Source organism: Sinohyriopsis cumingii, unplaced genomic scaffold (assembly GCF_028554795.1).
Source record: "Sinohyriopsis cumingii isolate HCF-2022 unplaced genomic scaffold, ASM2855479v2 utg001851l, whole genome shotgun sequence".
NCBI classification, from domain to species: Eukaryota; Metazoa; Mollusca; class Bivalvia; order Unionida; family Unionidae; genus Sinohyriopsis; species Sinohyriopsis cumingii.
The window spans coordinates 383775-411669 of record NW_028316071.1 but is presented as its reverse complement, the minus strand read 5'-3'; the positions used below and the strand labels follow the sequence as shown (position 1 = coordinate 411669).

Sequence of the window (27895 nt, the reverse complement as noted above, 5' to 3'; positions counted from 1 at the left end):
TATGACATTACCATACCATTGTATAAACTAAAATATAATTATGACATTGCCATACCATTGTATACACTAAATTATAATTATGACATTACCATATCATTGTATACACTAAAATATAATTATGACATTACCATACCACTGTATACACTAAAATATAATTATGACATTACCATACCACTGTATACACTCAAATATAATTATAACATTGCCATACCACTGTATAAACTAAAATATAATTATGACATTACCATACCATTGTATACACTAAAATATAATTGACATTACCATACCATTGTATACACTAAAATATAATTATGACATTACCATACCACTGTATACACTCAAATATAATTGACATTACCATACCATTGTATACACTCAAATATAATTATGACATTACCATACCACTGTACACACTAAAATATAATTATGACATTACCATACCACTGTATACACTCAAATATAATTATGACATTACCATACCACTGTATATACTCAAATATAATTATGACATTACCATACCACTGTATACACTAAAATATAATTATGACATTACCATACTATTGTATACACTCAAATATAATTATGATATTACCATACCATTGTATACACTCAAATATAATTATGACTTTACCATACCACTGTATACACTCAAATATAATTGACATTACCATACCATTGTATACACTCAAATATAATTATGACATTACCATACCACTGTATACACTCAAATATAATTGACATTACCATACCATTGTATACACTAAAATATAATTATGACATTACCATACCACTGTATACACTCAAATATAATTGACATTACCATATCATTGTATACACTAAAATATAATTATGACATTACCATACCACTGTATACACTCAAATATAATTATGACATTACCATACCACTGTATACACTCAAATATAATTATGACATTACCATACCATTGTATACACTCAAATATAATTATGACATTACCATACCATTGTATACACTAAAATATAATTATGACATTACCATACCATTGTAAACACTCAAATATAGTTATGACATTACCATACCATTGTATACACTCAAATATAATTGACATTACCATACCATTGTATGCACTCAAATATAATTATGACATGACCATACCATTGTATACACTCAAATATAATTATGACATTACCATACCATTGTATACACTCAAATATAGTTATGACATTACCATACCATTGTATACACTCAAATATAATTGACATTACCATACCATTGTATGCACTCAAATATAATTATGACATGACCATACCATTGTATACACTCAAATATAATTATGACATTACCATACCACTGTATACACTCAAATGTAATCTAGTTTCTATAAGTCAACTGAATCTACCCCAGTTTCATTCCCCAACGAAAATGTTAAACCAACATTAACTGAACTGAGAAAAGAAAGATATTGACTGTTATTCAACAAGGACACACTTGTCCGTGTAACAGTTATTGAGACCAAAAGTTTCAGACATTATACAGTGGCATAATCAGTATGGTTTTACATAAACATAATGCCATGCCTCAATAATACACAGTTGCTGGAAATTTAAGTATTCACCAAGTAAATATTTTCAATGACTATATGGTATTTGTACCAATAAAGAAAGGATCTTTGGTTGGAAATATGTGTAGCACCTGATGAAAGTTGACATCTTGAGCAATTAAATGATACGATTATACAATCAAATTATTACTAGAAGAACTATGATAGACCAATGCAAGAAAACAATCCAAGTGGAACAACAGCTAGGAGATGAAATCTCCAAGACAACCACACTACTTGTGAAATACAAATGCCTGTGATCATAGAAGCTATTGGCAGATTTGCTGCAACAGCTGCCATTAGTCTGGGTGTGGCTGGAATCAAAAATGTTACAACTGCTTTTAGGCACACCCATCGGAATTATTGTTGGAACTATATTAATAATAACTGGTGTGTAACTCATCATGGCTGCATTTATAATTATACATCTCTATTCAGAACTTGTCACAATAGCACAAAGTAATATCAATATGATCAGTAAACCATATTCAGTGGCTACTGAGGATAAAATAACTTGCAAAGCCAAGTTTGAGACTGTGTTGCTGGAAGTGGAAAACAACTGGTGACACTGAGCAAATGTATGGAACTGGGGTGTTAGTGATAGCAGATTTACAGATAGTAAAATCTGACTAACTGTTTGCCCATGTATTTTGATCCATTTGCCAGACTAATTATTTACACGATCGAAAGGTACATTAATTGTAGATCCCTAAAACCAATAATTATATCTCTGGAAGATTACATAGTTGTCACTAAATGATTTTATTACATAAAATCTTTCACACTAGTTTCTAATTAAATTCTTTTTGTCCCATATCACACACAATAATGAGTGACAATCTCATTCAAAAATAGTCACAAGGTATAGAGTGTGTGAACCTAGGTCAATACCACAAATTAAAAAATCCAGAACATAAATTACCACACTACTACAATATTTGCACTGCAACCTGTGTCTGTGTTAGGTTGGATTATAATAATTATGATAATGTGTGCAAACAATTAGAGACAAGTCTACGAAGGAGTGATTTTCACGAGAGAAATAATTTGGATAACACAATTTTACTTTAACAGTTAAAATAATTTTGTTTCAATAGACAGCAATAATATGAACAAAGAAATGTAACCTCTCCAGCTTATCAGTCACTGTAGGTGAGTGGCATTATATCAGCCTATCACACAAAAGATCAAAGATCAAATCTCATTCCATGCTATTTTATTTATATTTTTAGGGTATCATTTAATCTTGTTATCTTGGAATTAGAAAAATACATTGCTCCTTGGACATACTCAAACAATTATCTTACTCAGATTTACTGTGATAATGTACTCAAAACACTGAAGAACATACATTGTCAATAATGACTAAGAAATCAGCTACTTTCAAACTCTTGATACACTTTATAATATAATACTACTCATATAGCTCACGTATGCTCTCTGAGTAACTTTTTGCAACTATAGGTGTCATCTTTTAGAATTTGATTAATATACCTTTAAATAGTATTTGTTTACTTTATTTCACACCTTGTCCATCAAAATTCCATTGAAAATTATTGTATACATTCCTTGAAAAATGTTAAACGGCAAATTCAGTGATAATGTACTTTGACAATTTTAGGCACAGTCAAGCAAGCAGGGTGATCCCATTGAAACCAGTTTTTGTTATTCGCTACGATGTAAAAGGGAACATGCCTACAGTTGGGAAGAAGTTGTACTACAAACATAAGGAGAGATGCAACAATGTCAACATTTATAAACAAAGCCTGGGAAAAGATTGGCAGGTATATAAAAAATAGCACACAAGTCCAATAAATTGGAGGCGATTATGTACCTTCGCATGTATCTTCTGTATGGTATGTCTTGTCCTTTATTTCAATTCATTCATACTACCTTTTTTCCCATACAAATATGTTCCATCATACACGTAAAAGATGGTAGAAACATGGCTGTCAATTCAGATTTATTTTAGTTAAATTTTGCATCATGCTACATTATCAGTTTGAAGAAATGTCGTGTACAATCTAAGAATAAAACTTATTGTATGTTACTCCTCTATCCCACTCATATTTGAACATCCATACAGGAGAAGACTGAAAATGCACGCAACTTCTTGTTCACGAGATTGTACATTGATTCCCCCTGCAATAACAATAGACCACTCCAGTGACCTAGTTGTTAGAGCATCTGCCTCAGATGCTGGAAGTCATGAGTTCGATCCCCGGCCGAGTCATACTTAAGACTTATAAAAATGGTACTAACAGCTGCCTCGCTTGGCGCTCACCATTAAGAGGTTAGTGTTAGGACTGGTCAGCCTGGTGTCAGGATAATATGACTGGGTGGGACATCATGCTACATGTCTGTGGCATGATGCCCCAGTGCTAGACACTACTATAAACTGCCTTAGTGATATGACTGAAAAGTTCTTAAAGCAATGTTAAAAAAATCCAAAATAACACACACACACACACACACACACATGCAATAGTAATAGTTGAATCCAATATCAACTTTCTTGACCCAGTGTAATGCTGAGCTGCCATTGTAAAAGTCCATAGCGATCGGTGACTTTTGTCTGGTCATTTTGTTATGTCAATTAATGTGTAGATCACTCAAAAATCATTATTGAATAAACATTGTTATAACTTTATTATGACTATATTTTTAAAATAGAAATTCGTTTTTAAATTTATTTCATTAAATGCGCTTGCATGAACTATGTGACTTTTACTTTTAGTTAACTTGTTTAAGCATAAAAATAAAATGAAAATTTGTTTGTTCTGAGCGAGTAATGGAGAAAGTTCACTGATTGGGGGACAATACTGGAGCTTTTCACCCATCAGATTCACTCAAAATTTATTAAACATTTTATATTTATACTGGAGGTGAGGGAGTACCGTATTCTACAAGTTTTAACAACAATGACCTACAAATACAGAATTGACGGAAATCAATCACAAATATGAGTATATTTCACAGATCAGATATGTGGCAGCCTTACAATTATAGTCTTTAATAGTTAAGATGCATGGCAACTGCAAATAGACTCGACCTGAGATTTATGTATCAAGATATGTTTGACATGTCTTGCAAATCATGGGAAATAAATTATTTGTTGACTTTACAGAGCTTGTTGGTTTTCAGTCCTTTCTGTTATGTAGCTTAAGACCACAGAGCCATAAAAGAAAATCTTTACTGTTCTTGTATCCCTACTAAGATGTAAAAACAAAACCCTTCCTCATCAACTTCCAGCCATATGTGATACTAGTGTGTGTTTCTGGTGGTATTTTAATACACTTGAATATTTAGTACTATGTTGTGAAATCAAATTTGCGATTTTGATACATGAGTAATTAAACAACACTTTATAAACTTTTTAAATATAAATTTTAAAATATATCTTAAAAGATCTCCAAACCAAATTAAAATAGGATATCCAATAAATTGTACAAGATATCTTATAAATCTAATTAGATATCTGATACAATTTTGTCATAATAGTATAATTTAATTATAAATGAAAATTCCAAGACATATTTTAAAAGTTAAGCTGTTGACCCAATATTTCAGGATATTTTGAGGTCAAAATTTGATTCACTCATTTCCAAGACTTTTCCAGGAACATCATCAAATTACATGATTTTTTTTCCAGGCCTGAATGATTCATGTTTAAGGGTGCAAATGACCCCTAAACATATTTGTAGTTTATGTGAGAGTGTATGTGTGTGTACATGAGAGACAGACAGAGAGAGATAGACAATGTTTTCAGTCTTGTAACAAAATCAAAAGTAGAGAAGACCAAATAGGTTTTGTATGTTCATTTTTATTCAGCAGGAAAGCAAAATTCTGGTGACTTCATGAAAAATGTTAACAAATTATCATACAGGCTACCTGAGATACTAAAATAAGTCATCATACTTTGTAGGATCAGACTTCATAGCAGTGATATGTAATTTCATTGTGGTCATGAAAACATAGACAAATAATCAAGCCACTTGAGCATGACAAGACTGATGCAACTAAATGCAAATAATCTAGAGCTATTTTTGATGGGTACATTATAAGGGTTTGCACCATAAGGCCTTCAACTGATGAACTTGTATTGGGAAACCAAAGTTAGGAGAGGACCTCTAATTGATGTGGATATGCAACTCCTTCAAGGTCTCATCAGTATGTGCAACATCTCACGTAAAGGTAAAATTATATAGTTTGACTCACAAGGGTAATATATCAGTCAGCAAATGGAGCAGATGAGACATACAGCTCTTTGAAACCGTTTTCACACAAAACTGCATCGTAATATGTTAAATGTTTCTTGAAATACAATACTGATTACAAGCAACACCCCATGTAAAGATATTCCATTGATTGACAAAGGCAAAACCTGTGTTCAAAATGATGCAGATGACCTCAAAAATCCCACAAGTGAAAATCTAGATCAAAGAGGCATGGTTCCTATCAAATTGAATCCGAATATACAGAATAGTTCTTAAGCAATAGTGACTGCATTCCAAGTTTCATCATTTGAAGTCAAGAATATGCATGGCAAGGAGCACAACTGTCCAAAATGAAACAGAGACTAAGCCAAGAAAAGACACATGTAAGTATATATAAAATGTTGATTGCATCAAAATATGTTCTTGAGTAATGCAGGTTATAAACAACATCCCAAGTGAAGACATGAAGTAGCACTTGATAGCATCAGGCAATGTCCACATGCCTGTACATACTATATCAGATGGAAATCAATCTACTACAATTCATTAAAAGAGAGTCATCAACATGTAGTTATTTGGTACTGGTAAGAGAATGGAGAAACTATACATAAGAAATGTACAGAACAGACTTTTTTCAGGATATTTCACCTATTTATTTTTACACACCCACATACAACACTCTAACAGAGAGCAAAACTCGGTAAAACCCTGCATTTTATACCTTGGACCCAATTATTTAAAACAAAATCTAAAAGTGGACCATAAATGAATCATTCATCTTCAAAACTACTTAGATGGAGACCCTCTGGAAAGAGGAATCATTAAGTTTTGGAGCACATAGCTGATATAGATTGATAGCTCCTAATACAATAAAGGACCATGCCCTGATTTCACCAATGTGTCTTAACGTATTAAGCCCAGACTTAAAACAATCGATTTGTCAATCTTAAGTCAGACTTAAATTTTTTACCACTGGGCTGAGAGATTCTATACCTAAGTTTAATTCCTAACCAAATTTATGTTGCTGAAATCCAGGCCAGATCAAGTTAATATTTGGTTACAGCATAAATCCTGACGCATATAATGCAATGCTAGTTTAAGTCTACTATTTATGTTTTTACAAGGTTCCTTTCAACTTTGGTAAGATATTTTGGAAGAGCTAATTACTGTAATATGATAATGTTAACATCATAGTTCAAGGTAATCACCAGAGAGAGAATCAATGCAAGCAAAAATGAAAAAAAAAGTACTAGCAGCTAACAACTGCCAGATTGGAGACAGATGTCTTTATGAAATCATCAAAGCAGACAGTGACTTCTTTTGGAAGCCAGAAACTGTTTGCATGTCATGTAGTCAGTGCATATTTTATTCCTGAGGAATACAAATTAATTTATTGTATCTCTGACACATAATGTGGGCTCCTCAATGTAAATATATTGTGACACTGTTTTGTGTTTGAGCTCATCAAGGGGACGGAACTTGCTGTCTTGCAGGAGTTTCCGGGCTTGAGGGCTGCGGGCATCAAGACAATGGATCCCTTTATGATAGGAGATACTGCCTTTTGCCTTGCAAGATGAAGGACATTTCCTCACTGGCTCAATAGAGAAGCAGAGTTTCTGCTCACCACTTATTTCCTGTTCCATAACCTTGTTCTGATAGAGTGGGCTGCACTCATCTGAAACAGAGAGCAATTTTTTAAACATCAGCCATAGGTTTCATTTTCATTTTGGATAATTTCATTGCATCTGTCTCACAAAAAACTGAAGCATACAACATCAATTTTGTAAAGACTGAGGGCAATGTAGTCTCAGAACATCAGATGCATACAGTAATAATGTTCTTTATGCATTTTTTGAGTTTGTTCTTAAGAACTTAAAATTTTGTTCAAAATGGCTTGTTTAACATCCATCAATTTGCTAGGCCCAAATTGTTCCTTAGTTGTTGTGAAGGTTTTTACTAGATGAATAAATATATATGTTTGGCATTTAAATGAATAATGCCAAAGATTTTAATGCAGTAGTAATTTACTGAACCAATTTTACCAGAGAATCTACAGAACTCCTCAACTCTGGCCTGTGCCTGTATCTGGAGGGTATTGCATGTGTCATCAGGGATGAGGTAGCTAGCACTGAGAGCTGCATCATGGGAGCAATGTCTCTGCTGGGGGTCGTGTCCCTCATTACTCTTTTGACCATCATTGTTACCACAAATACCACATGTTCGGGATTTAAGCCAGTTGGATACCTGCATGAACATTACAGGTAGTTATAGAAAATACATGATCAAAAAGTAACTTTAATACGCGCTGACAATTCTGATACAATAATGGTTGTAACAGCAAGAATACTTGTTAGTAATATTTTTTTCAAACATGCAATGTTAGAACAAACATTTCGTTTTAAAAAAGTAACAGTACTTGTGCATTCACAGTAAAGAAATAACTTAAGAAGATATCAGAACTGAAATACATTCTTTTAGGTTTGTTTCTACCCAAAGGTGTACTAACATTATCCAGATATATAATATACAAGATTTTTATCTCAAAACAACTGAATGTGATATAGAAATAAAAATTCCCTTTGTTTTTGGATAATAAAAACTCTTTTGTTTTACAAAATATGCAAAAGATAACACTTACTCTCAGTCCCTATTAATGAAATTATGATTTATGTCACTGCTTTTCTGCCATTAAAAGTGTGTCTTTCTTGAAATGTGAATTGGAAGAATGCAAAAAAGGTTTACTCCTTTTTCCTCCATTCCTCCTACCCTTCCAACAAATGCATACATGTGATAACTCCTAAACATATCATCTGAAGTCCTTTGTACAAAATATCTTAAGTCCTGTCTACAAAATATCTGGAGTCCTTTATACCAAATATCTGGAGTTTCATTGAAAATATGGAATTGTAAAGATTTTCCTAATTTGCTTTTGCATAATATTGAATCATTATGTTCTAATGCTCTTTTTATAAATACACTGATTTCATTTGCAAATACTGTTAAATATATTGCTATATTTATCATAGAGTGACATTTATTTATTTATCTGGTTGGGATGACATGTCCTATGGCATTAATCAAAAGATATTTCCTGCCCATTTCTGATACAATGTAAACTTTGTAAATACTTTCTGAGTAGATGTTTCAACCACATTACAAAAAATACTTCTAAGAGATACGTTTGGTACAAGCAGGTTTTATTTTAGGAGATAACTTTCATGTACTAAGAAAAAAGTATGTGTGCTTTTGTCTAACTTCTATACCGTGCTGGTGGCTTAGTGGTTAGAGCATCTGTCTCAGATGCAGGAGGTCGTGAGTTCAAACTCTGTCCGAGTTATACCAAAGACTTATTTAAAAAATGTTACATATAGCTGCTTCACTAGGTGCTCAGCATTAAGAGGTTAATATTAGGACTGGTCAGCCTGGTGTCAGGATAATGTGACTGGATGGAACATCACGCTACATGTCTGCGGCATGATGCCCCAGTGCTAGACATCACTATAAACTGCCACACTGCAGACATTGTAGCGATATGACTAAAACATTGGTAAAACTACATTTTAAAAAGTCCAAATCTAAATTCCATTATTGAATGATTTTGAGTGAGGCAGTGATGCACCCAAATTAGCATTATCATGGTGGTGCCCCATGTCATACAGATATTATCTGTGAATGAAAGGAAAGGAAATAACCTGAGGGAGGTCTGCATGGGTAGATGTTTGATTGTAAGAAATGATGAATAACTTTTGAGTTTTTTTTTTGAGACATGCTCATTAAGACTCTTAGGACACTGCTTTACCACATGCTCTATTTGGTGAGTCTAACTTTTTTTAATTAAAAAGTGCATGTATGGACATATCCCATGTGCCATTAGGGCAAAGAGATATTTGAAATAATAAATGAATGATGTCATTGTATTAATGGTGAATTAATGAAGACTGTTATAACAATATGCTGCTTTATGTCTATTAGTAATTTCAGAATGATTACCTCGACAATGGTTTGTTGTCCATCCGTGACAACTACAAGGTCCAAGACAGGTACAGAAATAACCATACTGTCCTTGTTCCTCTCCAGGCTCACCTCTTCATCAGCACTTCTAATCATAGAAAAACAAACGTAGAAAATTAAGGAAACAAGAGGTCCAAATACATCTGAAATTGCTCATCTGACTGAGATAAGCTATATAAGTCAGCTTTACATACGTGTACATGTATTTTAAAGTAATCCTTTATTCAACTGAGGCAAACACTTTGTCATTATATTTTGTAACATTATCAAGTTTATGACCTTTTTTTGCAGAACAACCTTATTATATATTTAAATAATATTGTATGAGTATTATTGAAGGTTTTTATTTCAAAAATTTAAACATACTTATGGAGATGAATTAAGTACAGTGACTTGAATTTCCTATAACATTGTGGTGCATATACTTGTAAAGGCTAAGTCAATCATCACATTCTCTTATTCCAAGGAAACAAGTTTTCTATCAAACTGGTCAAATTCTGATGATTTTTTAGAAGCAGTTCATTGTCTTTACATTCTTAATAATTTCAACCATGTTGGATGGTGGATCATCATCATTTGCAAAACAAAAACAAAAAAAAATTAAGTTCAGAACCATATTTGAGAAAATGTTTCAAAATATATAGTTTTAGCTATTGGTGGTTGGTTGGTTGGTTTCTTATACCACATCAACAAATGATGGTTGTATTGTTCCAGGGGAATTGGAGTAAAATTGCCTTGTCCAAGAGCACAACATGGCAGCCAATTTGGGCCAATGCAATGGTAGGATTCTAAGATGCACCATTCTGCTCAGGAGTCTGTCACACTAACCAGTCACCACTACTCCTTATATTTTATTGTGGCAGCTATAATTCAGCTGTGGATTAACATAATTTGTACAAACATGAAAGGACTTTATGGAAAGATGTTAGACAATTATGTTTTCTGTTTGATTTGGTAAAATTCTGATAAATAGCTTTTAAAGAAAAAATCATGTAAAAGTTGTTCTTTATATAAGAATGATAATCATAATGGGTGGCAGGTTGACATTATTTGTGCAAATTATAAGTTTGTGGGGCCTTTTGCACTTTCAGGGGGCCTAGCACGTAACATTATTTTATTATTTATTATTACTAAATATTAAATCACCCAATCAGGAACATTGGCATGAAGTTTCATTAAATTACTGTGTTATATATTTTTAAAAAAGCTCTCTTTAATACAACGTTATTTTGTAAAATTATTACTACATGTGAAAGTGGCAAATGTTAATGGATGAAGCATGATGGACACAGTACCATATTAAGTAAGCTAATAAGAAAGTGGTCCAATATCAAACTACACTGAGTAATTTATTTTTATATTTACTCATTACACTTGACTTGCCGATATGAGAAAAAGAACCATATTTTTGTGCAGTTTTACAATCAGTTCATTTTTCAGACTTTCCAAAATTAAAATTAAACTTCAGTGACAAGCCCAGCTTGCCTGTTAATTTTTTTTAAAGCAGGGGTGGGCTTATTATTGAGTTTTAATTGGTGAGCGATAATGGCTAAATGGCAAAAACTTTTGTAAAGTGGGAAGTGTCGGATCGGCTTAACATAGAAGTAGGATGCACAATATGCAAAATTCTTCATATGATATCTTTCTAAAATACTGTGAATTCATTATTATTTGTATGGTAACAATTTTTGTGGTATTTATAAATAAGCGAATAATAGTGTACTTATATGTATGCATATGTAGATGATATTATAACAAGTTTTAAAATTTTCAATGAATATTTCAATTTTAGGACTTGGATATTTTTTTTTACTACAGTGGGAGCATACATGCATTACAAATACTATCTAGGTTTCTTTTGTTTTGTCCAAGATTCTGTATGCATTGGGGCTTTCTACATCATGGGATGATGGGAGGGCTAATTAGCATGAAAGTATATCTTCATTCTTACACCAAATTACAACAAAACCTGCTAAACAGACACATCATAAAAGACCAACTTCTCTTTACATTCCTCTTGACACATTTCATAATAACTAGTATCACTTCTTTTGAAATGCTATTAAAATATAAAGATGACATCATCTGTTGTCATTTTATTCATCCTGCTAGATTTTACCTTTCCTTCTATTAAGTACTAGTGACACAGAAAGACATTACCATGTTATCTTGCTTAAAGTTTTGGTAAAACTACAAGCTGCATAGACTCATATCTGCTATTTCATAATACACCTGCACTTCAGAGTATATGCAGTTAGATTATAAAAAACAAAACTTTTGTTCAAATTTTGCTAGTCTTTAAGATGCAGAGCCTTTGCTTCCTTAGTAAATCTCTGATTACCCAGCTCTGCGTGTTTCCCCGTCTTGGAGATAAATTTCCTCTCCATTGACCACAGCCTTTCCACTCTGAGCAGTTGTCTCTACTTTCATTTGCCTAGTTCTGATTGTAATTTTCTGTCAAAATGAAAATAGCAAAATAACTTTTAATCTTGCAAATCCTATTTTTCTAAAAGCACTGATAACAATAATTAATGAATAAATATTGTTGGTGCAATTAATGGCTTCCTCAACATCATCATCATCATCATCATCATCTTTATTTCATTCTTTAGAAGATTATGTGATATAATACCTTGAGTATAATTGAACAACATGACTAATGAGAAAAACATCATATGGTAAAAACAAAACAAACACAAACACAAGTATACACAAATAATTAAATATATATAAGCAAAATATACAAATCATAGAAAGAAAGAATAATTATTTCAAACTGCAATTGTACATGAATATCCTCCTGCCATGATTCATAATTATATAAGACAAGATAATGTGTTACACATAATGATCATGTTATGAGTTCAATTAAGTGATATGTACTTCTGTGATTATTATGCTTGACATGCATATTAAGAAGTGAAATAAACTGATTATTGTATGGTGTACTAAGCATAGCATTACCAATGTGGATTTGAAAATGACGTAGAAATTAATTTTTTCAAGCAACTTGTTTCCTTGAAGGGGGCTTTATAATTTTCTTGCTCTTAGCCAATGCTACAACCTGAACTAATGAGAGAGAATTTGAGCAACAAAAACATATAGCTTGTGCATAAAGCTAATCATAAAAAAGGTAAATAAACATGTAGTAAGGCTGTCATGACACATTTGATTTTTGCCATAAAATATTGAATTAGGCCTCATGATACTTACATTTTTACAAATTGGTATAATCATTAATTATGATATGAACATGTATAATTTCAGTTTGCCATCAATTAGAAAAGATCTGAATTGTTACATTTTGGAAATCAATTAATTAATTACTTACCAGTGAGGCATAAATATTGTGATTTACGTGTTTATTTTGTGTCCCATATAGTTACTTGCTTCATTGGCTGGATTTCTCTCCCCTTATCAATACAAGTATTTCATAATGCAGTCAACATAAAAAAATCTGCAAGATTATCAATTAACATGAAATTGGCTTTTTTAAATGAAAAAAAAATGAGTAGCAAATGATGCTTGTAAAACATCAGGTCAGTTACACAGTTACTGGAATTTTTGTATTATTCATTGACCTACCCTACTTAGTGGATCCTGAGAGTTGGGCTTGCTGGAGACCACAAAAGAATTGTGATTAGAACAGTCCATAGCCAAGACAGTTTCACAACTTGATGGTTGTTCCCTGGGAATGTTGATGAAGGCACCATCAAAGGTATGAGCAGATTCTGCATTTACCGTGCATCTGGCTGAATGGATATGAGACAAGTAAAACATGATCATCCAGGTGTTAGTGACATTTAAGAAATCATTCCTATTCATGGTGTTAAATCAAACTAACAGATAAATGAAAATCAGCTTTACAACATTATACTGGATCTGGTTAAATTTATGTCAATATCAGGTCAGATAGGTGCATGTGTACTCTAATTAAATTTTTGTTCTCGAATTTCACACTACTATAGCTTAACTAATGTCTATTCAATCCAGATGGTTGAATGTTCTTTACATTAAATATCATCAAAAAACTTACATACAAAAATTATTGATTACTATGGATGTTTTACATGTACTGAACTGGGTCAGGTAAAGAGGAAACCAGGTTTATCATAACAAGTAACAGGTTAGTACTACTTTTTCCTGCACATGAAGCTTTCATTGTGATATCACAGCTCCCAACATTCAGTATGGATCACATCTTTTGGTCAACCTCATCCAAAAATGTACATGTACTTCGACATTGGTTTTGACATATGAATTTCTAAGGGCTTGCAGATAATGACCTTCCAAAGGATTATAGATATGACAATCCAAGTAATGTGAATAATTGCCACTTAAAGGTAGGTGTAATCAAACTCTTGAAATATGACACCCGTTACAGAAATAGTTGGCACAAACTTCACAAGTTCCGGTGATCACTTCTATTTAGGCATTATGGATTGAGGACTACATGCAACATTTACTTACCTTAAAAATTGAAAAGCCTAACACATCCAAAAATGAAGATTTTACAACAGAAGTGCTCCAATTAGCATAGACAATTTTTGTTTTACAAAAATATGTTAACACATTTTGTGTACAAAGAAGTGAAATTAATTTAAATTACAGTCAAAAGATAGATTATTATGACCTAAGCAAGTCATCAAAATAAGTAATGGGGCCAGGAGTTTGGAGCTATTTTGTTATTCTTAACATACAGATAAGACCTCCAAGATGGTTGGCATAGGATAATATCCAAATTTGGATAGTAAATCACCAAATAGCAGAGGACCTTACTTAGCGGCAATGGTACATCATGACAGCATGACAGTCAGTACTAAATGCCTACATAATCTGCATGACTCATACTATAGAAGATGGTGCCACGTTTTCATATATTAATTTACCGGATCTGCTCCCTGCATTGGTCAGAGCAATAACAACTGCTTCCAGGACACTTGTTGGGTACACAGAAATCAGCCAGCGAGTGACTGCAGGAGGGATGTTCAAACCACGGAAAATATCTGTTTCATACGGAGTCGTCAAATTCATGTCCAACTGTAATTAGAAGCATTTAAATCAATAAAAAAAATTAAAATTACTGCAAAACAATTAATGAAAAGGATGAAATCAGAGGACATGAATAATATTAAAAAATGGCATGTGCTCTATTTGATCGAGATTAAAATTTATTGTAAAAATATTTAATACTGAGAGTGAAATTGTATACAAAATGTTTTGTTAGAAATCAAAGCAACAGATGATAGCAGTCATAGTCCAACCAAAATAGACCATACATTGGACTAGGAATAGATTAAATTTTCTCATTCTAGCACATCATTCCATGTAACAATAATTCTGATTGGTTGGACATCATGACTCTCCCTCTGACATGAAGTCATGAAAAAATAACATATTTTACTACTTTTCATTAAAATTTAAAATGGGTTTAACGTCCAGTAATGTGTTTCAACATTTTTGAGGAAATTAATAGCATTTTAACTGCTGTAAATCTCTTTTACTGGTTCTGCTGTCACATCCCAGATAAAACTGACTTTATAGGTCTCATAGTAAAGGTCATTAACACCCTCAAATACATGACTATAATCAACCAAAGTTGAAACAACAAATTCATAAAATGTATTTTAATTGATTACAGCCAATTTGGATCATGTAGATTTTTTTAAGGATGCACATTTACATTTGTCCACCTTCCAAATTTTAAAAGATACAGGAAAGTTCATATCCTATAAACCAACAGCAGCCCAAAAACTACCAACATTTATGGAAGGAACTGGTATGTTGCAAGAAATTGTCTCCAATCCTTTGGCTTGCCATATAATGTTTTACTTTACAAAGTAAAAAATATATTTAACTAACTGAAACTATCATTTTGCATTATCTTAACCTTAATTTCCTATCACTGTCATCTGCAAATAATAAGACTTGGTGTGAATATTGATGGGCACTAACGATGAAAAAAGTATGAACATTCAGGGCATTTTATGTACTTGTCTGTTGTTTCTCCTGAATTCGCTGATAATTTCCACCACATTTTCCTTACTGGATGGATCAGGGAAGACAAAGGAAGCATGGGGATACCATTTGGCCTTCAGGTACTCCTGAAATGTCCATGACGCATAGCGAAGAATCTCATCAATGTTCTCCTGGTTCAAGAAGAGAAATTCGTTGATAACATAATTATTGATATAAAAAAACACATCTGACATGATCTTTTGGTTGTTTGATAAAATTGCTTTTCTCAGAATTTTAACACAATTCCTGGTCAAGTTTTGGTGACTTTCGATCTTTATTGTCTGATCACATATATGTGAAATGTTTTGGCTATTCTCAGCATCTACATGTTTGTTTTTGATGGAAAAGTTATATTTCAAGTTACTTACCCAAACTGTAATGTAAGATATGATTAGAGATAATTAATTTTTGTGTAGTTTCATTAAAATGTCAATTTTATCAAAAGAGGAAAATCCCTGATAAATGTATTAATATTTTGATTTTCTCCTGTGGATTGTTCTATTAAAACAAAAACGGTACCTAGGGAAGGCACTTTTAACAAAATGTACATGCCAGGGTATTCTGATTACTCCAAAAATTAATATGAAAAAAATAAACAAAGTTTTAAATTGCATATATAGTTGACTACTCCACATTAAAGTGCCTTTCAGGTTCCCAAGCATATTTTACTGGAAAATCACAGATGTATTTATGTTAGTGGTGAAGTAATTTCTCTGGGCTATTAAAAGTCTTGCAATGGGAGGTAGGTGGCTTGCATGAAAAGTGATGATGGTCTCATTATTACACAAACCTTCATTTCAAGAAATGCTGAGAATGTAAGTTTGTTATGAGAGCAAAAATATATGGTTCTAGTATTAGTTATTTAAGGTATATCCTACCTTCTCATAGGTCATGACAATATGTAAATGTCTCAAGGTGTTGAGTTCTTTCCTGATACTCTGGTAGCTGGAGGATGCCTGTTCTTGGCCATCCTGTTTTTCACTTAGGTATTGTCTGACCAGGGGATCTTGTTTCAGGGGTGACCACTGGTCTTCCTCCCACATCAGCTGCTCCAGGCTCTTCCTGCCCCTGATCTAGAGACACAGAAAGGTAGCTAACATATACTTAACAAGTTTTAAATATCAAGCATGCATGTGGTTGACATTACTCTATGTATTTGATCTGAGCCAGTTATCTCAATTCTGTATTTGCTTGAATATAACATGCTGCAGAAAATGTATACCCCAATCTGCAATGGCACAATGCACAGGCATATCAGGTGATATATGATCATTCCAAACATTCTCTGGTCTTCTGTCATAAACTAGAGTTTTCAAAACATGGCATTAATAGGGACTATTTGTAATTGCCCTAATGTCCATTCTTATCATGTCATAATAACCTCACTGATGTCACAATTCAATAATGAAGCATCATAAGCAATAGTTTAATGCCATATAAACTTAATAATTTACTCCATTATTTTTAATTTAAAAGTTCTGGGAATTACATTTTTTTAAAAGTGAAAGTAATTTGAAGATATGGTTGAAACATCGTAAGATTGTATTTTCAACCCCTATATTGCATTAGGTTGATCTTTTCTTGATATCTAGCCAGAAATACAGGAAGTGACTGCAGCTTCTTCACGAAATAAAGCAAATTAGAATAGGCTCTGCAATTGTTGTGAATAGATGTCATTCCAGCAGACAGTAAGTTAAATGCCAGATTTAAACAATGTATTGTGAAAGTTCAAATGCAGGTAAAAAGATGGATATATATTACAGTGAATTTTTTGAGGTAAGATTAAGATGAAGGTTGTAGAAGGTACTGCATACAACTTCTTCTAGTGGAACAAATATCTGACAATCATCCCCAAATTTATTTTCTTAACTTCATATATATATATATATATATATATATATATATATATATATATATATATATATATATATATATATATATATATATATATATATATATATATATATATATATATATATATATATATATTAGATGGTTACAAATATAAAAAATCATGTACATACCTTCATACTAAATTGGCTATTCATCTGTGATTCAGGGCCATATACACACTTCATCAAACAGAACAACTCATCTGGTACTGGTGATCTCAATGAAAATTTTCTTCTCTGTCTCCTTTCATTGGACATGCTTCTTGGTTCAGTATCTTCTTCTACACTGCTAAATGACTGACTTTCATCTGGTTCATCTTGCAGCTCTTCATGCCACGGCTTTCCTCTCCATGCTGTGCCTGTTGATTCAGACAAGAATGGCTCATATGACTGTACACTGCTTTCACTGCTCCTCGGATTTTCACCCTCAATACATGTAGCAACTTTCATCTGCATTGCTGTTACTTCTTGGAAGATCTGATCAGCCATCTTCTTTATTTGTTCAGCAACTTTTGCGTCAGAGCTATCTTTTGCAGTTCGACTGAAAAACTTTTCTGTGGCAGCTCTCTTGACCTCTGCAGCAAGCACAGCCTGTCTGGCCAGGATTCTGTAGGCTTTAATTACCTGTCTTTTCCCATTTGATTGAAACTCCTTGTCTTGAACAACCTTTCTGATTTTTGACCATGCTTTCTCTGTAACTGCTGCTGCCTCCTGAACCCTTTGAGTTGTTGGTTCTTCTTCCTGGCCTGGTTGGTATCTGTCTTTGCTGGGTTCCAACTTTTCTACAGCTCTAATTTGCAAGACTTCTGCAGCTTGAAGTTCTCTTAGGGTGTCACTATCCTTGGGGCTTGGAAACCAGGTAATGGACATCTGCTCTTCTTCATGACTGACAGACACACCAATACACATTGCAAGCCACTTAGACTGCTGCTTCACTTGTTCCCTTTGGCGAGATAGATCTTTCTGAATAGGATTTGGAGAGTGTTCTGCAACTAGTCTGATAGGATTGTATCCAGAGTAACTTGGTTTTTTAATCTTCTGATAGCTTTCAATTATGTCAGCAATGTCTTGAACAGCCTGTTCTTGTTGAAGGACAACTTCAAATACTTTAAGTCTTAGCATCTTTTCCAGAGCACTTTTCTCCATGGCTTTGTCAATGTCTTCCTTTAATCTCTTACCATACTGAACAATCTGCTCTACATGTGTTGAAATAGCTTCAATGGCTGATGGAGAACTTGACGTTGACAAGCTCTTTGCTATTTGTTCTTTTTGTTGTCTTAGTTTGGAAGCAAGGTCATTCAGCTGACTCTCAATATCTTGGAGAGATCTATATAGACTATGATAGTCAGGGGAAAGATGAGTTTGGATTCTCTCTCTTTCCAAAGTATGTCTGGAAGGAAGTCCCTGCTCATAGCTTCGCCTGATAGCTTTCCATGCTTGCTCTTGCTGTTGAACTGCACTATGGATCTCTTCCTTGACATCCTGAGGTGCCACAGCCCGAATCCTCCTGGCCACTTCTTTCAGGTCAGCAGTCAGTTTTTGTTGCTTCAAGATGGCATAATGTATCATTGCTGGTGCCTCATCAAGCTGATGTTCTGTAGAAGTTACACCAGTCTGAACCTGCCTTGAAAGCGATTGATGTGTCCTTCTGACCATTTCAAGTATGGATCTTACTTTCTGGATTAGAGTCTGTGCCTTTACAAGGTCCTTGGTCTGCTGCTGGACCTTTCTCACTTCTGCACTGATCTTTCTAAGCTGGTAAATGACCATCCTAAGTTCCTGCACTTGAGGACTTGTAGATTGCTCAATGACATGTTCCATGACTGACTCAATGATATGCTCAGAAATCATGTATTGTGCCATCTTCTTTATAAACATCGCCTCCTGTGCATTGATGGCTCCTTCCAGGTCCCAGATGTGATCCACCTTCCCATTACTGTAGAACGATGCATGGATCTTCTTCTGTATTCCTTCTTGGTATGCAGGAACAAACAGGTCTGAGGGCTTGGCTTCCATCTGAGGGAACAGCATCTCAACCTGAGTATCCTTCTGCAATTTAAATTAATGCAATAAATAGTTTTTGAAAAAAAAATACAGAAAAGTCATAGTCAAAAGGGTTAAGAAGTCCAGAAAGATCATCAAATAACATGGACAGAATAAAAAGCCACTAGCTGGTAGACATATGTGAACTGTGATACAATGTTCTGTGCAATCATCAAAAGCTGTTAGACCTTTGCATACAAGAAATTGTGACAGAAAGTCAAATTGACATATTAATGTAAAAGATATGACTTGAACATGTATAATTATGACAGGAACATCTGAAATTAACAAGTCAGTAGAGATCTGTTCATATTATTGTCAAACTAGAGTAATGTTGATCTTGCAAAATCAGATTAATTTTTTTTATTTATTCACCCATAGAAAAGGTTTCATATTAAATAGATATCTTTAGGGAAACAACAGAAAGTTTATTATTCATTATAGATCTGTAGGAAAACAACAAAACATACAGATAAACTGTCAAAGAAAGATATATTTTACCCATATATATATCATAATCTGAACAAGATATGTCAACCCATCATTACTATAATCAGAATATAGGCAGCCTGTCCTGAATGGATAATGTTTTTTTTATAGTAACTTCTGTATGCTTTTATGTTGTATCTTCTATGAACCAATATAAACCAGTGCACAGTCAGTAACAATTAAACAAGTATTGCCTAATGAGAATATTGTTCTATTATTATTAAATGTGCAGTTTTAGGGTTTTATACCCTGCGTTTTTTTCACCATCAGAAAGTATATTATGTGAACCATTCTATTATAGTTGTACTGAAGTTACTTCCCCCATATCTTTGTCCACAAAGAAATGACGTGTTCAAAATTTTATCCTCAAAAATTTTATTTTCTAGAAATTTGTTAATTAATTCAGAATACAGAATTTTCACTTTAAATTCATAAAAATTCTGCAAAATCTGGAATGTCTGGCATATCTGTGAAATATATAAATTATATCAAACTTATATCATGATGCTACACTTGTAAACAATTGAGAGGAGGATGTAACTGTAGGAATTACAACAGAGATAAGAACATACCACCCAGTCTTCAGTTTCATATGAGGGGCAAGGAGTTCTGCGGAATTCCGTGTTGAAAAAATGCATCCGGCTCCCTTGGTCTCTCTGCCATAGTGTCACAACCTGGAACTGGCGTTTAGGGTCAAGTGTGTTCTCAGCCAGTCTCAAAACAAATCCACTTTTTATGCTGGATGGCAGTGGTTTGACTCTGGGGTCAAAGAAATCAATGATTCTCTGAAGAGTCAGCTCCTCTTTCTCAATGTCAATGAATTTGGAGTTGGCAGATGTCTGAGATCTGTAAAAAGATGAAATCTGACATAAAATAGGTTTTTACTTCTCATGGCATTTTTTCAACCCTCTAAATTTGACTTGTCTGACACAGAAGACAAAGAAGTAATTCTCTCCCAAAAATATTTGGCAATTTCCTCTTTGACCAAATTTCCATTTAACTTAAGTAACTTTCTCAAAACTGAATGCTTAAAGACATAAATAATCATTTATTGTAAAACTGATGTATTTGTTTATTTTGAAATAAATTCATTTGTCATTAATACAATAGTAGTGGGATGATTATTGAATTTATCTGCTCTAGAATCAGCAGGACAAGTTGCCACTACTAAATGTTTGTAAAGTTTGTACATTACGTCCTCAAAAGAAGAGTCAATTCAACACATCAGTCAATACACTTCCCATGACTTGCATTCTCTTATCCTTTCATTCTCAAATAACTATATTAAATCTATTTAATGACTGGGAAATTAACCCAATTTTAAAATATAACAAATGCAGATAACCATAAGTATTGATATAAATATTTAAACTGCCCATATATTTAAAACTGATAGATGGATTTAAATAAAAGTTTGGTATATATTTTCATTTGTATAGACTTTTCAAAATGCAAATAAAAATTCGAGACGGTTTCCCTTCATGGTGCAGATCTTTTCCAATTGTACAAATGGGCCTATTTGCTCACGCATAAAACATGTCAACATGAGTGTAGATCCTGTTTATATGCTTGTATCATAGCAACAAAACATGTCAACATGAGTGTAGATCCTGTTTATATGCTTGTATCATAGCAACAAAACATGTCAACATAAGTGTAGATCCTGTTTATATGCTTGTATCATAGCAACAAAACATGTCAACATGAGTGTAGATCCTGTTTATATGCTTGTATCATAGCAAAATGCACCATTGAATCTGCAGCAGGATCCGTGCTGTCTGCCCAACAGATAAACATGCATGTTTAAGTTCCATTTACTATACATACCCATAATAGGTAGGTCTCTTTTGTGTTTCCTCAGACTCAAACAGTGGGGACATCCAGGACCAGATACCAGATTTACTTCTCTGCTGCTTTTCAGTATGTGCCTTGGGTCCCAATGGCAACATAACATGCTGGAACTGGAGTACATAGGCTGGTGCAGGGTCAAACCCAGGGGCATGGACCAGGGTCAAAGTCTGTTTTCCACTGAGGGGGGAAAACACCACTCCTCTCTGATTCCTAGTCAAAACCTGTGTACCTGTTATATTCAGGCTGTGTCCAAACATATAGGTTCCATATTCCTTATTAAACTGAAATGACATTATCAAAATAAGAGGGGGTAACAGTAGGTCCTCATGAAAAAGAATCCAACAATACCTACTCATATAAAAATGTAATTATAAAATATTCTGGGACAAACAGGATCATACTTTTCCCTAATGTAGTAGATATTTGGAAAGTTGGAAATAATTTAATTTTGATTTAATTACTCGTTTTTAAGAGAAGTACTACATATAGTCCACCTGTTAATCAAAGACCAACCATAACATTTAAACAGCATGAAAACTACAGGAAAAATCTGAAAGCTTTTAAACTCTAGTTTATAAAATCACCAACCTGAACTCTTCATGGGCATTATGAATTTTTAATTAAATAAAGTTATAATTTGTTTGTCCTCTTTTCACTATTTTAAATGTTTTATAACTGTTTGTTAATCCTGCAGAATGGGTAGCCATTAACATGGAGTACTAAACTTATCATAATACCCATTATCTGAACTGGTGAAATTAGCATTTCAATCTATAAATGTCATGATCAAATGACACTGAGTAGCAATTAATCAAATCATGCTTGCATGCTGTTTACTCAGTTATTATAACTTATATCTGTGTGATCATTCCTCAAAAGATTCTTCTGACAAGTATACTACTGCTGTATCAGGAAATGTTTTAAATAATACCTTTAAAAGTACAGGAAAAAATTATGTAAAGTTTTGCCAGACAAACTTATATAAGAAAGTTTACCAGTATAGTTTTCTGACAGTTCAAAATCAGAAGACAAGTGATTTTTTATGAGAGATCAAGGGTGATCAAACACAATACAATGTGACTCAATTTTTTTTAAATATTCTCTGGATATACCTGATATAAAATTTACATAACCTCTTTTGTGATGGCGTGGGTGGGTATTTATCAGTTTCAATCTTTGTTGTCAAGTTTAAAGTCTAACTACTTCATATTTGACAATGTTTTCAACTTTTCAACTACATGCACAAACAATAGAGAAAGCTAACCTGAAGCTTTTGTCCCCATGCTAAGGACTTCATCAGCAGACTAATTTAATCTCTACTAACTGTTAGCATCACTTGATGGAATGTTGATGAAGTCATTAGTGAAAGCTTTCTCTTTTGTTTGTGTATGTAGTTGAAAAGTTAAAAACATTGTCAGATATGAATATTGCTACACAGGCAAGCTTTCACCAAAGTCTCACTGTTTCATATCAAGGTTTGGAGAGTTGACTTGTTTTATGTGATTTTCAATATTTGTATTTATTACAATGATATTTTACAGTGTTTTTGTTAAAAAATTGGTAATAAAAAAAAATGAAAAAGGCTTTAGTGCTGCAAATTATAGCAATAAAACTTTCTATATTTGCTTGCTTGTTATGTTAACCCAGCTTTTCAATGTCACCTAGATATGCCTTCACTTAATGTGCTGTTAGGTCAAGGTTTATAACTTTTACTCTTACAAGTTCTATGGAACAATTTAGTCCCTGATTTGCAGTGCATAATGTGACAACAGATCTTGATCAATGCTATTCTCAGCTTGGTGTGTAAAGGGAAAATACACTAGATAACTCACAGGAACAAGGAAAGAACCCTCTACAACAGTGATCTCCATTGTATCAGCTACTTGTGGGTGTCTGCATGACCTTCGTGACACAACTGTGAAGAACGTTAATGGTTTGCTCTCTACTGACATCAAGGTCTGCTTCTGCAGTAACAATTAAAGAAAATGAAGGTAGCACATGGCAAAAATGAATAAACTGATGAAACATTTTTTTTGTCTATTCAAATGTGAAGACATTATTAGGAGAATATACCAATCTGACTACAGAAACTATTAGATCCTAAGGTCGTTCCCTTTTTCATTTATTTCATTTTAGCAATTAAATATTGATGAAATGACCAATATATTTGAATCAATAATGCTAACTCTGCTAGCTTGGCATTACATTTTCTATCTTATCTATTCCTTTTTTCCCAGATTATTGTGAAGGCAAGATTAAATTGTGAAAACACTTATCTGAAAGTTTCTATGAGATTAAAATTTCTGATGAAAGAGTCATGGTCTTAGCTGTAAGGGGAGGTAACTTTTGTGACGAGTTTGGGAATGCACAGTCAGTTCATGGTTATGACAGCTTGTTCCACTCATGACTGAAATTATATAATGCAGACCACAACCTTATGCAGTGGTAAATCTGGAACCAGGCTATACAGTACATAGGTAAATATTATATGAGTGGTTCTGTGTATCACTAAATTTTTTTGAAGAGAAACTGACTGAGCTGTTTGAAAAAATGGATCCTGTTCTTTCTGAAACAAAATATCTCTGCATTATGTTCATCTATCTATCTTTGATAATTTAGTTACTTTCTTCGCAATATCATGAAGCTTGAACAATTTGTGAATCATATTGTCACATATTCAATGATTCTACAACTTGTTTACCTAATCCCCACTTTCAATTACATATTCGCTAAACATCTGTGATCAAGTCCAATATTTTATGTGGTCTTTCAGGTTTTGATGCAAAACAAAAATTATACTTCATCACTTTTACTTTATATCAGGACAACTTGTCACAGCACAATTCATCCCCATGACTATGTCATAAACTTTCTATGTTCCTTCTGTACTTATGTATATATGTTTGACATAGGAAGGTATTATTCATGAATAGACAGGTATATGGGAACCAGGCTGTTACACATTTCATTATAACACAAATTGAGATATAACATGGTCATGTCACAGCTACATATATTTTTTCACAGATCCCTACTATCACCTCATGCTACTTAACCTGTCACGCTGATAAATAGATGCAAAATAATCAAGTTAAGTTTCAGCAACCTATACCTTACTGCTCATAATCATAATTAATATTTGTATATAGTAATAATTAATTTTCATTGAGCAAGGGGTTGTTCTAATCTTGATTGTTATATAAATGGGCAGGTAGAAAATTAGTACAAGATATTTGACTGAAGCTTTGTTTGTTGTTCTTCTTCCCCCTTTCAAGACATTCATATTTGCATACATTGTTTTCAAATTTTTTTATACTGCAGAATGGTATATAACAAAGTTGGAAATTATGAACCCTAAAAACAGTGTTATAGTGGGTTCCCTGTTTGTGTCTATAGATAGATGGATAGATAAATATGTTATTGGATACTATCAACAAGAATGTTAAGGTTTTGTAATGTAAGCAATTATGCATAAAAACTGACCATATGATGATGGATGAAGGAAAATAATTTCATAGATTAGTGACAGTTATGGGCATCTACTTTTTGACCTTGGAAAATATTATCAATAAAAAGCAAATTACATTGCTCTTATAAATAAACTCCTCGTCTTGCTCTAAGCTATTACAAAGACAGTGTAATACAATATTATAATTCCTTTCATCCCATATATTCCTGTCTTGTTATTACTATTAAGTACATTTTAGAAATCACAGATTATATTACATAAAATTCCATAATTTTGCAAAACAAATATATCATTATGTGATCTATTTATCTCTTTTTATCCAACATTGGAAAAGATCAAACTTTTTGAGAGGGTGTGTTGTAATATATCAAACTCTGAAATGGGTTTGAACTGTCTTGGGGTTAGATGGTCATAGAATCATCTTACTGTCTCTCTTTATCCATTTCTCTTTGTCTGTTTGTCCATCTGTCTCTTTGTAAATGTATGCCTAAATATTTCACTGGATGAAGAACTCATTTTAACGTTTTCATCTACCAAAACTGATGTATCTGTTAGCTTAATCAATTTAGGCAAAATAAATTGTAAAAATATTGTCTGTAGGTATTTAAAATGACAAATATTTTCTACTGTTCTTTTTTATTTAAACAATTTTTTTGTATTTTATTGCAATATATCAGTAAATATAACAAAATTATAATCAAGAAGCCTTTGCATCAGAGATTAAAATTATTGTACATACTTCCTTATAAGTGGAGTCCAATTTCAATCTGGGCAGATCCAGATCTGCCAGTGCATTATGTGATGGCAGATCTGGGTCTCTACAGTTTATCAAGAGCAATGAGTAGAACAAACAATATAGACCCTGACTTGCCAATAGATTATGTAATGGCGGAGCAGGGTCTATATTGTTTGCAGTAGGACAGTACTTGCATATGAAAGTAGCTTATGATTCAAATTTGCATTTTAACGATATGCATACACTCATACACACTAATTGAATCATACTGCATTGACAACATTAAATGACTTATTTCAATATGATTGTACATTTAAACAATGATACTCAACCTCTGGAGATCCTCCCAGATAACTTCACTGTATCAATAATTTGTCATATACTTATTTAATATAAATATTTAGCTTCATCCAGTATGCAAAATTTACGTCACAATAACTGCACATTTGGCTGTCACCATGTTCACACTAAATATATTTTACTTCATATTTTTGTGTCACTTCTTACCTCCGATGAAATATCAGCCCTCACAATAAACTTTCTCTTGGGGAAGTCAAGGTCTGTTTTCAGTCTGAGTGGCCAATCAAGGTGAACTTTGGTCTTTACCATTGCACCATTTATAAATATTGCTGCATCACAAGCCATCTTCCACTGCAGTTCCATTGCTCCACTGAAAAATGTAAAAGGATACATAAAAAATAAATTGAGAGCTTACACTTACGTATTAGACCACATGTAAATGAAACTAATGCTATAGGTAAACAGATGAACTTGTGTTGTGAAACCAAATTTAGGAGAAGATGACATAGAATATTTGAAATCGAACTCTTTCAGTGTCTCATTAATACAAGCAACTGATTGACAATGATCATTACTCTACATAGACAGGGAGTAGACAAGACTTGTGGGTCAATAAAAGAACATTTCCAACAGAGAACTCTGTTTTTGATGGACATCAGTTCTGATTTAGTGCTACCAATGGCAACTTGATGGCTTCTGTCAGATAGCTATGATCTGAACCATGAGAGTGATAAATGAGAACATTTGCACTTTTCAAGTTTCCATGCAAGTATATTATAATCAACAAAATCAAAAGCTCCCTTAAAATCAAGATATATAGTTCCAACTAATTCTCCATTGTTCATAGCAACCAACCAGTTCCCAATGAGTTTTGTTAATACCAATCGACAGGAGTGGTGAACCACTCCGATGACCTAAGTGGCTAGAGTGTCCTCCTCGGATACAGGAAGCTGTGGGTTCAAACCCCAGCCGAGTCATACCAAAGACTTATAAAAATGGTACTAGCAGCTGTCTAGCTTGGTTCTCAGAGTTAAGAGGTTAGTGTTGGGACTTGTCAGTCGGGTGTCAGGATAATGTGACTGAGTGGGACATAATGCAACATCATGTTTGTGGTATAATGCCTCAGTACTAGACATCACTATAAACTCCCACACTGCAGACATCATAGCAATATGACTGAAAAACTCTTAAAAATCCAAATCACTCACACACAGGAGGTTCTGTCTAAATCATTATTGGGGTGGATGAATTCAATAGTACTTTCAATGGTAACCATAGAAATGTTTGGA

At 33.2% G+C, this 27895-nt stretch overlaps 1 protein-coding gene across 1 annotated transcript in view; it reads right to left on the bottom strand.

Annotated features, from left to right (window-relative positions):
* Nucleotides 1-5383: 5383 nt before the first annotated feature.
* The window catches only part of LOC149771449 (uncharacterized), a 54262-nt gene continuing 31750 nt past the window's right edge, over nt 5384-27895 (bottom strand). The window contains exons 19-31 of the mRNA XM_089948436.1: nt 26814-26976; nt 23934-24065; nt 22078-22382; nt 20823-21096; nt 17851-19767; nt 16705-16899; nt 15802-15957; nt 14698-14848; nt 13394-13560; nt 12150-12262; nt 9788-9896; nt 7840-8041; nt 5384-7472 (exon numbers count right to left, since the gene is read on the bottom strand). Coding sequence (XP_089804562.1) covers nt 7183-7472; nt 7840-8041; nt 9788-9896; nt 12150-12262; nt 13394-13560; nt 14698-14848; nt 15802-15957; nt 16705-16899; nt 17851-19767; nt 20823-21096; nt 22078-22382; nt 23934-24065; nt 26814-26976 — 4174 coding nt within the window. The 3' untranslated portion in view covers nt 5384-7182. The remainder of the gene's footprint in view (nt 7473-7839; nt 8042-9787; nt 9897-12149; nt 12263-13393; nt 13561-14697; nt 14849-15801; nt 15958-16704; nt 16900-17850; nt 19768-20822; nt 21097-22077; nt 22383-23933; nt 24066-26813; nt 26977-27895) is intronic.